At 40.5% G+C, this 17,594-nt stretch overlaps 1 protein-coding gene across 1 annotated transcript; it reads left to right on the forward strand.

Moving 5' to 3' along the window:
• The first annotated feature begins 33 nt into the window (after positions 1-33).
• On the forward strand, positions 34-14,017 carry adgrg2a (adhesion G protein-coupled receptor G2a). Its single transcript, XM_034706977.1, has 24 exons — positions 34-140; positions 225-283; positions 366-413; positions 1,347-1,414; positions 1,493-1,539; positions 1,761-1,794; positions 1,905-1,939; positions 2,088-2,215; positions 2,316-2,433; positions 2,881-5,963; positions 6,846-6,955; positions 7,216-7,352; positions 7,444-7,600; positions 8,208-8,363; positions 8,468-8,590; positions 8,934-8,979; positions 9,075-9,178; positions 9,366-9,490; positions 9,583-9,851; positions 9,987-10,086; positions 11,034-11,320; positions 11,418-11,519; positions 12,828-12,947; positions 13,038-14,017. The coding sequence occupies exons 1-24, from the start codon at positions 49-51 to the stop codon at positions 13,139-13,141; spliced, it is 5,652 nt and encodes a 1,883-aa protein (XP_034562868.1). The 5' UTR covers positions 34-48; the 3' UTR covers positions 13,142-14,017.
• The last annotated feature ends 3,577 nt before the right edge of the window (positions 14,018-17,594 follow it).

The following is a 17,594-nucleotide window of genomic DNA, read 5'->3' on the forward strand; positions in this document are numbered from 1 at the left end:
TCACTCATGTTGATTATGTCCTCTTCAGGTCGGGATCTTTGTGAGGACATGCTGCCCTCTAGTGGTGGATTCATGAGGTGCACATCCTCAAATTCTCTGGAAGACATCTGCCAGGCAAACAAACCCTCCAAGCTTACATGGTGAGCAGTATTTTTAATTCCAAGCAATGCATATCCATCTCTGTTTTCACTGTGAGCATATCTGATCAGTGTTTCTTCACTCAGCTCCGTCATAGAGCCAAACTCTGACCCTGTCCTGCATACTAAGACCGACTCCTGCAGCAGTGAGTAACACACAGATATTCTCAGTGTAATTCTCTGATGATTCTGCTGCTGCAATGGTGTTTGTTTGTTTTTTGCCCTCAGGTGTGGTGCCTCGCTATTGTGACTGCAACGCTTTCTGTGATACTGCAAGTAAGAAAACAGACATAATTTTGTCTCTGTGTTCATTGGAAAGTGAAGAGCAAAGGCTTACTTTGATTTTAGGATGTTACACAAACTTTACGGTGAAGAATCAAGATTGGATTATATGTTTTTCCTGCATGAAGTGTGAAAAAGGATATGAAACTACATAATAGGGTAGTCACTTAGCAAGATGCAACTCTCGAGATTTCTTTGAACACATACAGACAGTAGAGTAGTATTCCTTTATTCCTTTATTCAGATCCCACTCTTCCTGGGGTCAACATAAAACAAACATAACATACAAAATATACATGAAATACAAGAAAAGAAAATGTTACAATGATGAAATACAAAAACTGAAAATGCTACAAACATCAAATAGAAAAACTGAAAATGTTACAAACATCAAATAGAAAAACTGAAAATGTTAGAAACATCAAATAGAAATACTGAAAATGCCACAAATAGAAAATAGAAAAAAGTAAATGCTAGAAATATCAAATAGAAAAACTGAAAATGTTAGAAACATCAAATAGAAATACTAAAAATGCCACAAATAGAAAATAGAAAAAAAAAATGCTACAAACATTAAATAGAAAAACTGAAAATGCGACAAACATCAAATAAAAAAGGAAAATGCTACAAACATGAAATACAAAAAAGAAAATGCTACAAACATTAAATAGAAAAACTGAAAATGCTACAAACACCAAATAGAAAAACTGGAAATGTTACAATGATGAAATACAAAAACTGAAAATGCAACAAACATTAAATAGAAAAAAAAGAAAATGCAACAAACATCAAATAGAAAAACTGAAAATGCTAAAAACATGAAATACAAAAATATATTATAAACTTAACCTCTAATTTTAAAAACATGTTCATGATGTGTGATTTGAAGCCGTTCTTTAACTATGCCTTATTTTTATCTCCCTTTAGGTCAGTTTTATGCCATAAGGATCGGTATTAGCGGAGCTTCTGTTAAAATTGAGATCCTAAAAATGATGGTATGTAAAGCCCAGAACTAATGAATTACATATCTCATTATATTTGCTTTCTACTGACTTTCTAACCTCAATTTGCAGTTATTAGGAGGCGGTATCGCCGGCATGTGTAATGACAACACATCAGGGTAAGTCTCTACTCTATATGAATAACATTGAGCTGCGTTTCTTTTCTTGGCACCAGGTGTCTTTGTGACTGTTCCCAAGTGATACATGAAGTTAAATAATACAAAACCCTTTTATTTGATACTATAATGCAACACTGCTTTATGTGTTGAAGCTTTTGAGGAGTGGTGAAAAAGTTTTGGAGGTAGTGCTTCATTAAATGTGAATAATTCTTTCTTGTCAGGTCTTTCTGCCAGGATTTTTCAAAATACTACAAGGTAAGTCTTATTACTGATAACAGTTTGCCACCCAAACAAAATCTTTCAAAACAACATTGATAACCTTACAATGATGTAGAAGTGATAATCCAATTATATTTTTAATCCAGAGGGCTCATTTGGATTGCCACGGGACACAGCAGAGGTAAACGTGTTTCTTCTTGTTGGCTTTTACAAGCTTTAAAGAGTTTCTCAATCAAACCAGGATAACTTTGGGAATGTTTTATTGATGGTTATACATGTAAAGCAGAAAAGTCAATGGGTCATGTAACCTCTTTGCTGCTGCTCTCTAGGTTGTACAGCTGCATGGTGATACTGGAAATGTCTGGACCAGTTGACGGTTGCTCCTTGAGGACCTTTCTGCATCAAGTCATCGACCAGAGAGATAGCATAACAATCGAGAGTCCACTTACTCGGATGAGTAAGTGTGCAGATTCATGCATTTTCCTATAAAACGTCTAATATATATTTAAAAGCATGAACAGTCCATTTGTTACTGACGCTATTCTGTCTGTCTGCAGTGGTTTGTGGTTCTTCTGGTTTGACTGTGCAAACTCTGTTGGCGTCCAAATTGACCTGGGTTGCCAGTGACCTGCAGACCACTGACGTCTGCCAACCTGACCCCACTTTGCTGAAATGGTAATTGATGAATAAATACTATAGAGGTGGCTTTAAAAAGCTGATTTTGTCATTCTAGGGTTCAAACTTTTTTCAGTGCTGCATCTAAACATGATTCTGGAGCCTCCTGTAGTTATTAAAGAGCATCAGAGAAACAAACATCTCTGTAATTATCTTCAAAGTTATCAATGAAAATTCAGGGAAACTCAGATAATAAACAAAAACCTCTTATACTCGCAAATCCACAACAGCACTAGAATGAAGTTCGACCATAATATGTGAATCAAAATGTTTGTGTTTATAGGGTTGGAATAAGTTAAATTTTTTTAGGATATGGCATTTTTTTAAATTGTAAATTGTAAAATACTAATACAAGCATCCCTACCACTGAGCTTTACCAAGGTATCTGCTTTAGCCCAAAACTGTGGACACTAAATATAAGTTATGTTACTTTTCTCTGATTTTTAGTGAGCCAAGTGAGAGCCTTGCTGTTCTTCTGACTGACAGCTGCACTCCAGAGCCTCTTACCACCCAACAAAGTACAACTTTGACCAACAACAACATCACTACAACACCAGGAACTTCACCACCATCTGTTACTAACACAACTGGACAAACTTACACAACAGATGGGAATACTACAGCAGTTCCACTGACAAATGTGTCACAAGCAACAGCTCAGCCTAACACGACAACTCCACTCACAACTGTTGACAATGCAAACTCTTCAACAACAGCCGTTACACAAAACACGACATGGACCACCCCTGACAGTAAAGCTGTACAAAATACAACTTTGTCCACAAACACAACGTTATTAACGACCACTGGAACGGCAAAATTGCAAAACACAACCACAGCAAATAAAAATGTGACAGCTCCAGAAAACACAACATCACAGAGCAACACAACTGCTTTTACTGATACAACCCTTAAAACATCCACAGTGTCTCCAAATGACACAACCGTGCACAATGTAACTACAGCCAGAACATCTACACCATCTCTTAATAACAAAACGGTTAACAATATAACTACACCTGAGACATCCACAACGTCCACCAATCAAACAACAGCCAATGTGGTCACTACACCTGAAACGTTTACATCTTCTGTAAACAATACAACAGTCTACAACGCGACTACAGCTAACACGTCTACACAGTCACCAAGTAACACAACAGGCAGCAACTCAGTTATAAATAACACATTTACAACTCCTCCGATTGACACAACAATCAACAATGTAACTACAACTGACAGAGTTACACCTACTACAAGTAATACGACAGTCTACAACGTAACAACAGCAAACCCGTTAACCACTTCTCCACATGGTTCAACAATCAACAATGTAACTACAGCCGACACACTTACACCTCTTCCAAATGTTACAACATCCAACAATGTAACTACAGCCAACACACCAACATCTTCTCCAAATGCTACAACATCCAAAAATGTAACTACAGCCATCACACCAACATCTTCTACGAGTGATACGACAGTGTACAATGTAACTACAGCCAACACACTTACACCTCCTCCAAATGATACAGCTATCAACAATGTAACTACAGCCGTCACACTGACATCTTCTCCAAATGCTACAACAGTTTACAATGTAACTACAGCTATCACACTTACACCTCCTCCAAATGATACAGCTATCAACAATGTAACTACAGTCGTCACACCGACATCTTCTCCAAATGATACAACTATCAACAATGTAACTACAGTCAGTCCAATGACACCTTCCCCAACTGATACCACAGTCTACAATGTAACTACAGCTGAACAATCTACACATTCACCAAGTAACACAACACATAACAACTCAGTTATAACCACATCATTTACACCTCCTCCAAATGTTACAACAACCAACAATGTAACTACAGCCAACCCACTGACACCTTCTCCAAGTGACACAACAGTGAATAATGTAACTTCAGCTGTCACATTCACATCTCCAAATGAAACAACACAGCCCAACGTCACGACAACAAGTGATACGATAGTTAGCACAGTTACACCGTCACCCAGTAACACAACAGAGAACAGTGTAACTGCAGCAAACAACAATAGGACACTGGTCAATAGTTCCTTTACCAGTAATTCAACAGGTAACACATTCACACCAACTCCCAATAACACCGTCACATACAACAGTACATCTCCGACCAACAACCATACAACAGTCTCTAACATTAACACAACGCAGCAGAACTCAACAATCGATGGTGACGACAGGAACCTGCACAATGGGTCAGTTACAACAAGTAGTCCAACAACCTCCATGTTTACAGCTTCTCCAAATCACACTGTAGGGAACAATGTAACTACACCCAACACATTTACACCTCTACCAACTGATACATCCCTGTTTAATGTATCTACAACTGACTCATTTACACCTTCTCCAAATCATACAACGGTATACAACTTAACTACAGCAAACAACAATGTTTCAACTACAACAGTTAACTCAACAATCGCCCCATTTACAGCTACTCCCAACAACACTGTAGAGTTCAATGCAACTACATTGCCCAACAATCACACAACTGTGTACAACTTAACTACAGCAAACAACAATGGTTCAACTACAACAGTTAATTCAACAATCACCCCATTTACAGCTACTCCCAACAACACTGAAGAGTTCAATGCAACTACATCTCCCAACAATCACACAACAGTGTACAACTTAACGACAGCAAACAACAATGTTTCAACTACAACAGTTAACTCAACAATCACCCCATTTACAGCTACTCCCAACAACACCATAGAGTTCAATGCTACTACATTGCCCAACAATCACACAACAGCTTCTAACAATTTCACAACAGTGTACAACCTGACTACAGCAGAAACCCTTATAAACAGTTCAACTCAAACGATGAACACAACTATCAGCCCTTTTACAACTTCACCTAATTCCACTGTAATGCCCAATGTCACCACAACTACAATCAATAACACAACAACAGCTGGGACTACAACTGCTACCACTGTATCGTACAATGTCACCACTACACACAGTGGGGAAATACAACAAAACACGAGTGTTTCTCAGACAAATGTGACAGAACCTGCAGATTCAAGACAAGGTAATGAAACAACAACTACAGCGCCTGTTGTCGGTAACATCACTGAACCGACAGTTGTTCCAACGAACAACCAGACTCAAAATCACACCCTGGTGACACTTCCTGACAATATCACCAACCAAACTGACACCAACTCCACCGCAGCTCCAACTGATGCCAGTCCCACTCTTGAGCCCAATACAACAACAGGAATCAACATGAGTTCAACTACGACCAGTTCAACCACAGTCGTCAATTCAACAACCAACGAACCAGGAGTTATAGCAACAACGACAACAGCTGGGAATGTATCTACAACGTCAACCACAACCATCGCAGCTACTACACCTACGCTTGTGACCGAGATTAACAACACTACTGCACAGCTTTCAACAACTTCTGCAACAACTCTTGGAACCACAACCCTTACCAGCACAACCACAACAAAACCTGGTGGGTGTATTTGATTAGTCAACTATTTCAATTTGGTGAAAGCTGCAACTAAAGCTTTTGAATATGGAGGATAAAATGTTAAGAATAGGTTCATTTTAAAAGTTTATGGAGTCTATTAATCCAATAAAAGATGCATCCTGACAATCTGTCACTATTATTAATTCTGGATCAGTAAGGGCCTGCTTCCACTGACATTGTTATTGTGCTGGCAGGGCCCTCACCTTCAATTTCAGTGCGCTTCTCATTGGTGCTTACTAGCTTGTCTCACCAGACTTTTGCTTCACTTTGCAGTCATCCTAAAGTGTGTGTCATGATACATTTTAAGGGCCTGTGTCCACTTATGGCATTCTTTTGCGTTGGAAGCCCCTATTTTCTGTACATAACAAAGGCAGTTCTGCATTTTTTAGATGTCAGTGTCCCAAGCAGTTAATTACCTCAGTGTCCGCTGCTTTCTGTTGCTATGCTCACAGCACTCTAAGTTGATAATAAACAAATAGTTAAAGTTTTTGGAGCATTGCGGCACTCATCAGTGGGACTTTAACTTAGCTAATCAATCAAAATGACACCTTCTTAAGAACATTTTCCTGGTAAAAGTAAATATTGAGCATACAGAGCAATTTAAAGCCGACTTAATAGTGCCACAACACAACTTTTGTGTTCTGTGCTCTGAAGTTGAGGTTGTGGGTGCAGCCAGCACAACAAATGCAGGCGGTGGACACAGGCCCTTACCATAGCTTCTCTTATCCAGCTCTGAGATCAAGTATGAGTACTTGTGGAAAGAAAGGCTCAAACAGTTAACTTCCTTCTCTGTCTAATGGATTCATTTCATCACTTGGGCAGTTGGTACATATGGTTTGACAAGTTGCTGTCTCCATTTTCAAGGTGATGGGACTACAATCACAACCACAGTGGACCCCAATCAAAGCCAGGAGGAACAGGCAAACCTGCTGCTGAACCAAACACAGAATGCAGCACAGCTCGACTCATCTCAGGCAAGGCCACAGTATTGATTTCTCTTCCAAGCCTATCAAGAAATGGATTTCAAGTATTTTAGTGCTTGATATAAATGGAGCAGAGAAGTGTGATCAATAGGAAATAGATTTGGGTCTGTTGGGGGGGATGAGTGGTGAGTGATGATGGGAGAGGGGTCCTGTAATAAAAGGAAAAGGGGGTGAAGTGTGAGGAAAGAAGAAACAGATGACATTGTGGAGTGTCATATTTAAATGACCTTATAATTTGATGGATGCTGCAGGTGGAACAGGCTGTTGGGCAGCTAGAGAATCTTCTGGAGGGCCCCACTGTTTCTGAGTCAGTGGGTGGAAAGGCCATCAACATTGTCGCCAACCTGATGGAGGGCGATTCAGCGGCCCTGTCTGGATCCTCTAACAGGTACAACTCGCACAAACTTCACTGACACAGAAATGCTGTTACACATGCATTCGATTTTTCTACATTGTTTTGTCTTGTTTCCTGCTGACAGGCTGATTCAAGTGGTGGACGATCTCGGCCTGAAGCTGGTCGTGAATGGAGACCGAGCAATCCTCTCTTCAAACTCGCTGGTGCTGGCCGTGAGGACCGTGGATGGGACTAACTTTCCAGCAACATCAGTGAACATCTTCAACACAGATAATGTGCAGGTAGACCGATTTGAATTTAGCCTGTTGCACCAATAGTTTAACACACATACTTTGAACTACATTTTTTTCCCTGCCTGATATCTCTTGGATTCTAACAAAGCCACTTTTCATATTAGTCATACTTGACTTGCTTTAGAAAGACATTTTAGCATCTCCCTCTCATGTTAAACCATTCTCTCTACAAGCTCTGCTTTATAACAACTATATTTACTAATTTTGGGGGTCCTCTGAAACTGTAATAGCAGCAAAGCTAAATTCATTTTCTTAATTTTCACTAGCAAAACTTTACTCATAAGTGTGAATTCAGCACTTTGCCATTTGGTTAAAGATTTTTTACTATAAGAGAGGGTAGCAGACAGCTTTATTTGGCAGTTCCAGGGATTTGCATGACATTAATGTAGCATTTATTTGGCTGAAACAAGCAATAACTATGAGTTTGAGATGTCATGACAGTTATGTAAATTATAATACAGGTAAATTGAGAAAAAAGTAAGAGATGCTCTTTTGTGAACGTGACAAGAAGTTTAAAAAAATGTAAGGCATTGGACAGATACAGAGATTCAAACAGGTGGTAGGTAACATTTCCATTATCTCTTTGTGCATCCAGCTCCGTGCCAACAGCAGATCTCGCTCCAAGCGGTCAGACTCAGCCCTGGGGTCGGTATCCCTCCCCTCCTCTCTAACCTCAGGCCTCAGTCCTGAGCAGCAGCAGCAGGCCAACAGGCTCCAGTTCACCTTCTACACCAAGCCTACCCTCTTCCGGGTAATTTACAGATTATCTATAAGCTAATGCATACTTAAAACTAAATGCAAGTTATACATCAGCTTGTTGGGAAATGACTCACTTCATCACATTTTTGTTTGCAGGATACATCACTGAATAATCGAACCCTGGTCAGTCCAGTCCTGGGCTCCAGCGTAGCCAATCTGTCGATAAGCAACCTGAGAGAGAACGTCCAGTTTACCATCAGAAACATCAACCCCATACATGTGAGTGTGAACACACAAACACCTTATCTATTTCATGAAGAAGAGACATTATGTTTGTCAGATGAGGTCACTGGTAGATATCTGACTGATATTATTTACCTTTATTATAAAGATGCACATTTTCATGACCACCATAACTGATAGATTTCTATGTAGGATCAGTGTAGACTGTTACAAACTTAATGTCAGGAACACTTGAAGCTATTTTTAATTAAACCTGCTGGTATTTTATTTTGAAAGGTGATTTTTTTTTCATAATAAAAGGTTACTTTTAAATCTCTGGAAAATTGACTCAAATAAATATTTACAAATAAGGCTTCCCTGTTCCTCATTTCCTCTTCAGGAGAATCATTCGGCCTCCTGTGTGTTCTGGGACTCCACTCAGAACGGTAAGTACCTGCACACCAGATGAAGCTTGTTATCAACCGGGTTGTCAAACATGTATTAATGTAATGTCCCTGATTGTTGTGGTTGTCTCCTTTAGGAGGTCGAGGCGGCTGGAGCTCTAACGGCTGCTTTGTTGTCAACACCACAGCGGAGAAGACGATCTGCAGCTGCAACCATCTCACAGCTTTTGCAATACTGCTGGTTTGTGTTTATATATTTGAGATGCACTGATCTTAATAGTATAAAACATGACTTAAGTTTGTATTTTTGTTGAAGAATATAGTTAAAGGGAGAAATTGTGCGCCTAATATCAGCCTGCTGGTAAAACAGTTTACTGAGTTTGTGTTTTTATTACTGCCCATTTATGTGTTTTCTGTCTTAAATCCAGGATTTGTCCAGAGAGGGATTAGTTGACCGTCAACATGCACAAATTCTTACTTTCATCACCTACATCGGCTGTGGAATCTCAGCTATTTTCCTCGCTGTCACCTTATTGACGTATCTGTCATTTGAGTAAGAATCTACATCTTTACCAGCTTTAAATGACTTCTACCTACTACCTATATTTATATTAAACTTCATCATAACAAACTCCTCTTCCGCAGTAAGCTGCTCAGAGATATCCCCGCCAAGATCCTCGTCCAGCTCTGCATGTCCCTCTTCCTCCTCAACCTGGTCTACCTGCTGGATGGCTGGCTGGCGCTCTACCCGGCCGTGGGTCTGTGCATTAGCACCGCCTTCTTCTTGCACTACTTCCTGCTGACATCATTCACATGGGCGGGGCTTGAGGCTCTGCACTTGTACCTCAGCGTGATCCAGGTGTTCACCCCCTACCTGAGTAGATACATGCTGAAGTTCTCCCTGATGGGCTGGGGTGAGTAAAACTGAGCTCAAGAACATTCAACATGTCTTCCTGTTTGTTTTAAACAACTTTACAAGTGATTATTTCAAACCAGTTTTTGTTGATATATTGAAACATTTGTCCTGATTTACACCCTGGTCTTTGCAGGCATTCCTCTGATTGTGGTGATCATTGTGATAGCAGTGGACAAAGACAACTATGGCCTCGTTACCTATGGAAGATACACAGACGGCACTTCAGATGACTTGTAAGTTAAACCTAAATTGGGGCACCGCTGGCCTCGCGGTCTAAGCGCGTGCCCCAGCTCTACCATTTGCTGCATGTCATCCCCCACTCTCTTCTCCCCATGCTTCCTGTCCTCTCTCTCCAGCTGTCCTATCCAATAAAAAGGCAAAAATGCCCCAAAACATAACTTTAAAAAAAAAAGGTTAACCTAAATATTTGTCACCTTTATTGTAAGTTTCTTACATAACACTTGAGAAATGTAAGAACTGCTTCTTTTGAATCCACAAAGAGATAATTGTATGTCTCTGCTGGACAATGGCGATGATGTTCTGTACATGCACCTCTTCTCAAAGCTGGATTCATCATGCACATCATGGAGCTTTGAGGCTCATCACTAGTTTTAAAGCCCTCACTCATCACTGGTTGCAAGATGCACATACTTGATGGTCTGCCTTCTTCACATGTAGACTGTTAAAACTGAAAACTAAAAACCCTTGTTTTTAATTTTGCCACTAGAGGGCAAGAACGACAAACAGTCAGCTTCACTTTGCCCTATCTGTGTTGGCTTCAATATGCTAACAAAATCAGTGTGTTTGTCTTTTTCCATTGTGCAGAGACAGCCTTTCTTTTGCTAGTAAACTTGGACAGACCTTTCCCAAGATAGACATTGGGTCTCTTCACTACCAGAACTCCATCTGAACTTAAAGACGCCTTCTAATCCTTGAATTCTTTGTTTTAAAAAGCTCAAAAAAACAGTCACTTCAGAAATGCCATAAAACCCACTGATAACACACAAAACACCATGCTGCCCCTAAGTACCGAAGCAGCTAATGGCACCATGCTAACTAGCCAGAAACTCACAAATCTGCAGCACCCTAACCTGAACATTACAACCACCAGCTAGCATGCCTTATTTTAGCTGTTAGCGTAATCCAGTCTCAACATCTGTCCTCATCTTTCACCCTGTAGCTGCTGGCTGCGTAACGACATCGCCTTCTACGTGGGCGTGGTGGCCTACTTCCTCCTGATATTCAGCCTGTGTCTGGTGGTCTTCATCATGGTCATGGTCCAGCTAGCCCGCATCAAGAAGCAGAACCCCCAGAACCAGGCTCCTAACAGGAGCATGATGACGGACCTGCGCAGCATCGCCGGCCTCGTCATCCTGCTCGGCCTCACCTGGGGGTTCGCCCTGTTCGCCTGGGGGCCCCTCTACCTGCCGTTTGTTTACCTGTTCTCCATATTCAACTCTTTACAAGGTCAGTCATGGATACATATATGGAGCTCTACGTATGAAGGTTAATCCAGAAAGCCACAAAAAGCAAACAAGCTGTTGATGTTTTATTCTCTGTGTAGGTTTCCTCGTCTTTATTTTCCACTGTGCTATAAAAGAGAACGTCCGTAAGCAGTGGAGGACGTATCTCTGCTGTGGGAGACTACGATTGGCTGAAAACTCAGGTGGGTACTTGGACGGATTAGGGCAGGGGTTCTCAAACTGTGGGACTCTAACTGCTAAAAACAAGGACAGGGGTTGTCCAGTAATGTGGTGTCTTATGAAAACCATCACTGGTTGGAACTGCAGAAGCGCAACCTGTGATAGAAACAGCTCACAGATTCAGTTAAAGAACTTTAACCCTTTGGTGCCTGTTCATTCAAAATTGAGTCATAAATTGCATCATTCTCAGAGTCACAAGTCAATAAAATCTTAACACAGACACATTACACACTCATTTCTAGTGTGACTAATACTTTTCAAGGATAGTGCAATCATTGATGTCGAATGAACCAGGTAGAACTAGACATCAGAAATCAGTAAGTAGTGCTTTTTGAAACAGCAGAACCTGCCTGAGAATCATGATACAAACAGTTAATGTTTATATTTTATTGTTTTGAAGTAATCCAGTGATAGTTATCTTTACATCCATGGATGCACTGCTAAGAAGAACAGCTAGTAGCATATTCAGTATACAGCTGTGTAATGAATGAGGGTGACTGTGGCTAAGTGGTAGAGCCACTCGTCTCTCTGGTTAGCAGTTTGATCCAAGCTCCAGCAGTCACATGCCCAACGGACATATTCTCATTGACGTCACTCATTTGTTTCTGAAGCGCTGTTTTGAAGCCTTTCCTTGGCGGGTGCCATATTGGAAAGGCTGAACTGAACCAAACGTCTGTCTGAGCTAGTGTGAGGTAAAGAGGCAGGCTTTGAGCCTCCTCGCCAACAGCTACAGTGTTCCAGCCTGTCAGTCAAGTCAGCTGTGCCTCTAATTATGGAAAACTCAAAATTGTATTATTGTACAGTCTGTGCCTATAGAGAAATTAGCTATTCAGACTACACTCGTTTTTTGTACCAGGCTGTAAACATGTTTATTTCTGCTGTAAAGATCAGCTTTTTTGAATGGGTGTGTATGTGGTTTCTGGTATTTCCGGAGACAGCCTCAAGTGGACACTCAAGGAACTGCAGTTTTTAACACTTCCACATTGGCTTCAATTCTCACAGCTGGAGCTTGCTGCTTGACTGAACCCCAAATTTATCCAGTACAGTGTTGATGTTAGATTCAAAGTGCTTCGAGGGGTTTGAAAGACAATAAAACGGCCATACAAGACGATTATCTTTACCAAAGCCTGAAATAACCACAAACTTAACTGTGTGGACTTAAAAACAAGAGGCCCAAGTTTGAAAGGAACATCTATTTATATGTCAACTGTAAAAAAGTGACTGTTAAAACTCATTAATGAATACACCTATCATACATCACTTTCCTGCAGAATGGAGTCGCACAGCAACCCAGAACAACAGGAATTCATCCCTTGCTACAGCATCCAGCTCAGTTCCTCCCTTCACCTCCAGAAGCTCCTCAGTCACCAGCGATGCTACTCAAGGCAGCGGTAAGTCCACAGGTCTGTACTCTGGACACCTGACCTGATTTTCTTTGTGTTTTGACGCTAATTTTATTTTTGTTTTTGTTCCCACCACAGACTCTGTGTTTCTAGACAGCGGAATATCCGACGGCTCCAGCAGCGATGTTGTCCTCAACGAGATCCACAGAAGACATCAGGCACTGCGTGCGGGAGCAGACTGAGAACCACGTCAAGCTTTCAGTATCAGTATCAGTAATTATCTAGTGTTAGAGAGCCGAGAGGACAGTCTAAGATAACTAGTGATCTCCTGCATCGTGAAAGGTAAACACAGGAGTAGTAAATGCTAACAGGGCCAAGTAAGGTAACATGAAGGACAGAAGGTAACATGAAGGACAGAAGACGAAGGAAAAGCTAGACTGAAGGATGTTATGTGTAAGGCCGGAGATATGCTTGCTACTAACTAAGCTAACATTAACACATGATGATTTAGTGGCCTTACATGCCACCTGTGTTACTGCAGCTTTGGTCTCCGCACCATGTGTCACCATGTTGTCCCCACACATCTGGTAGTTGTACATGGCCTGAGCTTTAAGGAGCCTCCAACAACACACGTAGTTCACAGGCACGTATGTTTTCAATTACGCTCATGTCACGGCTGGTCGTGTTCGTGAACGTAAAGCTCCACATCGAGTATATCTCCGGCCTGAACATCATTATGGCTTCCTTCCTTTCTACATGAGAGTTGAATAACGTACAGCACTTATAAGTGAAGTGTCGAGGAGGTGTGTTTATGACTGAAGACTTGCATTATTTCACTGTTACAGCTGTGACTCAGTGTTTTTGCTGAATATTTAGCTTGTTTCAAAGCTCTTAGTGTTACCTCTATACTTTGAATGTAATACTAATCTTATTTGAGTCTGCAAGATAAGCTGTGCTATGTTTGAGATACAGGGTAACATTTATATAATAGCCTAGAACAATCACTGACGGCCAAGTTCCACTGGTTTCGTGTCCAGTCCGTCTCTGATCCGCCATGGCACAGGAGCTGATAGGTTTCTATTCTAGTCAATGTGTTAACTTCCACTGGATCCGCTCTGTTGCATTCTGGCAGCGTATCTGATCCGGCAGGTTGGAGCCCTCAGGATCAGATACACAAGACTATTATTTTTGCCGGATGTTGGAGCACAACGCATCAATCTCAACAGAGCAGATGGAGCGGGACAGGAAGTCAGGCACCAAAACAAAATGAAAACATCCAGTTAATTTTCAGAATAAAACACTCTGTGTTATCACCAGATCGTATTTCACTTAACTACAACAACAAACCATCATGATAAGCAGAGCCAGACCTGGAGACAACAGGTCAGAGGTTTTCAGAGGACGATAAAGACAACATGGATGAGGAGAGGAGGAAGATAGTCGTTGATTCAGTAATGAAATGGTAAATCTTGGTCTGGTGACTACAGCTGTCTGGTGGTCCTGCTCTGAGCACGGCGCCTGCAGTGGATCAGAGACAGACCGAACACAGATCTGGTGGAAGTTCGATGTGACATCATTGCATAGATAACTACGAGACATTTTGTGTCTTTTTTTGTTTCTTTCTCCAGCCAACAAAGGAAATATATGTTTTTATTGTGCTTGCAGACCCCACATACCATTGAGTCTTTGTTGAAGAATTGACTTGTCCTCTTATGGAGGGGTCAAAGGGCACTCTATGAAAGACTTCTCACGGCGGATTGAAGGAAAATGAGACCGCCAAAACTAAACTGCTTGAAACCAATTTTTATAACAAATGATCAAATCTATGTCTGTGGAGTATTTGAGGATGTTTCATTGATTCATTGTGTGACAGTAAAGTGTTGATGTTGGACTCAAAGTACTGTAAATGTTCATATGCTTTATAGTAAATATTTTTTAAAGTTTAAAGATGAAGTATGGTCATGTCGCAGACTGGAAAAGAATAAAAAGCAATGATTTATCTTGTGACCTTTTAAATAACGACAGAAAATGCTGAATGCCCTTGCTCGGGTTTTTCTGCATGCCATGAGAGCAGAGCTAATAAAACTTCAACTCATTACCTGTCCAGTTTGTCTCTTTTGACTCAGACGGTGTCACATCTGCATGACATTTTTACATCTTTAATCAAACCCATTCAACAGAGGAAAAAAAAAACACCAATTAAACTCCCAGCAGACTCCCCTCTCATCACAGCGCTGTGTAACCTTCAGCAGAGCGTCCCCCAACCCAGCCTGAGCCGCTTCAATCACAGCCCGTGAAGGTCGGCACAGAAGGTTGGCAGCAGTTAGTTATTAAAAGTTTTTAAGAGTTCAGATCTTGCAGCGGTGTGACCTCAGATGTGAACCAGGAGAGTGTGCATGCTGTGCAAATAATGGTGGAGACACAGATGTTACAGTGATGAGCGCAGACTCATTTAAACCCAATGTCAGGTCAGGCAGATGAGGACATTCTAGAACTGTTTGAAACCCTAATGAACCAATTATCAGTTACGATCAAGGGTCGTCTCCGGAGAGCCAGAGTCCATCTGACAGCTCAAAACAAATAGAGGCTGAAAGCTCTGAACTTTTCTCAATGAAAAATATCCAATTCACTCATTTACATAGAAAAATAAAAAAACAACATTTCACAAAATGCTGCACAGTGACGTCAAAGAGAAGAAGTAAAAAACGCAGGCAATCATGGGATAAATCAATCTGATGTAACTGGAAAAATCAGCTTTCTTATCTCAAGATAGAAAAAGAGAGATTTGGAGAAACAACCAGAAATGATTTGTATCACATGAGCACTGGAATAGATCTAATGCATTGATGCATTGTCATCGAGGGCGTCCGTACAAAAATGTTGCATCACTTTGTTTTACAAAACACTCCTCACTCTAACCTAGAACATTTAAAAAAACTGCTTCTTTTACACCTTTATTGGTGGATAGATCTGGAAATTTGGAGAGAGAGTGGGGGAATGACCACGGACTGTATAAAAAATGGACGTAGTATCGGTGACGTCACCCATCTGTTCCTGGGCTCTGTTTTGAAGCCAATCATTGGCGGGTGCCATATTGGAAATGCTGAACACAACCAAACTTCATCTGAGCTAGTGTGAGGTAAAGAGACGGGCCTTTAGCCTTTTTGCTAACAGCTACAGGGTGCCTCGCCTGTCAATCAAGTCAGCTATGTCCTTATTCGGGCAAAACTCGTAAGTTTAATATCTTAGAAAATATTGAATTAAGAAAAATTCACCCCCGTACAGTGTGTGCCTATAGAGAAATTAGCTACTCAGACTTAAACTGTTTTTTGAACCAGGCTGTAAACATGTTTATTATTGCTGCAAAGATTGTCTTTTTTGAATGAGTGTGTATGTGGTTTCCGGTGTTTCTGCAGCCAGCCTCAAGTGGACACTTGAGGAACTGCAGTTTTTGACATGCGGTTGAGAATGACATGCGGGAAAGAGGCAGCATGCTGGAATCTAGCCCAAGCCAACTGCCATATAGGTGTGTTGATTTGACCATTAGGCTAATCTAAAGGCCCTAAAAGAACATTTTTCATGTAACTTTGCAACAGTTGTACTTCAGTTTCTGATCAGCTGTGTCACTTTGATTTTGAAATCACACAATAGTTCTTTGTTGGACTTTACGATACCACCTTTGATAGTTTCTCTTTTATTTTAATGTATTTTAAAGTATTTTGTTGTTCCAAAAAAGATGCAAGTTTGGCCAATTATGCACCAAGGAAGGAAATCCAACATAAACCAATATTTCTGCTACTTATGGAAATATTCGTTTGAACAATTTCACAAGAAAAAAGTACATAATTTGACAATTAAATCAGTTGATTTTGACATTATTGCTATAATACATTCAACAGTGATAGGCGGGGCTCTTACAATGATTTCTGTTTAATTATTGCATGTATAACACAATAACTACAACACTGTAGTCTTCATTTTAAGTAGGTTACTATTCCAATGGTTTATCACAATGTTTTAGTAAATATTTGTTTAGTAAAAGTTAAAGTTAAACCAGCATTAACAAACAAAAAATGTTAAATGTGCCAGTATTTCCTTTCTTAATGGGATTATTTTGCAACAGTAATCCTGCAAGCTAGCACTTCTTCCACTAGATGTCAGTGAGGACCCACAGCTTCTTCAATCCCATCACAGCAACTTTTACACACAGGGAAAAAAACTTCATCAGGATTAGGCTGCCATTTATTTATATATAAGTGATCTATTCTAAGTGCCTGGTCGCTAAACTGCAGTTATTTGATGTTTGGTCATTATTACAGATAATCTCAGGAGGTCAAGGTCTCACTTTGTTAAGTGTTAACTTCCTCAGGTAAACAAGTTAAAAACACCCTCATCCCTACCTTTCTCTCTGTCTTCTTTTGCATTTTGAACCACAAAAACCGCCGTTACCAGCCTCTTTCATTGATAGCAAACAAGTGACCCTTTAGACATAGGTATGACCCCTCTTGACATCCTGTAAAGGTGCAGAATAAATGTGGCAGCCCAGTCTATGTGACTCATTTACTTTCAAATTTGACTAACTAATAACCATCAGTCAAGAGGGAAGCTTTTTTTTCTTGTCTGGAGTTTTAATTAAATTTGAAGGTTAACTTTTAGTGCAGCTGCGCACGTGTGGCCTGCGCTCTCTCACAGCCT

Source organism: Notolabrus celidotus, chromosome 17 (assembly GCF_009762535.1).
Source record: "Notolabrus celidotus isolate fNotCel1 chromosome 17, fNotCel1.pri, whole genome shotgun sequence".
NCBI classification, from domain to species: Eukaryota; Metazoa; Chordata; class Actinopteri; order Labriformes; family Labridae; genus Notolabrus; species Notolabrus celidotus.

Excerpts from the sequence above, each read along its gene's own strand:
- adgrg2a (XM_034706977.1), top strand. The coding sequence starts at position 49 with ATGCTGCCCTCTAGTGGTGGATTCATGAGGTGCACATCCTCAAATTCT. Across the intron at positions 2,216-2,315 it reads GAGTCCACTTACTCGGATGA|TGGTTTGTGGTTCTTCTGGT; the intron begins GTAAGTGTGCAG and ends GTCTGTCTGCAG. Across the intron at positions 2,434-2,880 it reads GACCCCACTTTGCTGAAATG|TGAGCCAAGTGAGAGCCTTG; the intron begins GTAATTGATGAA and ends TCTGATTTTTAG.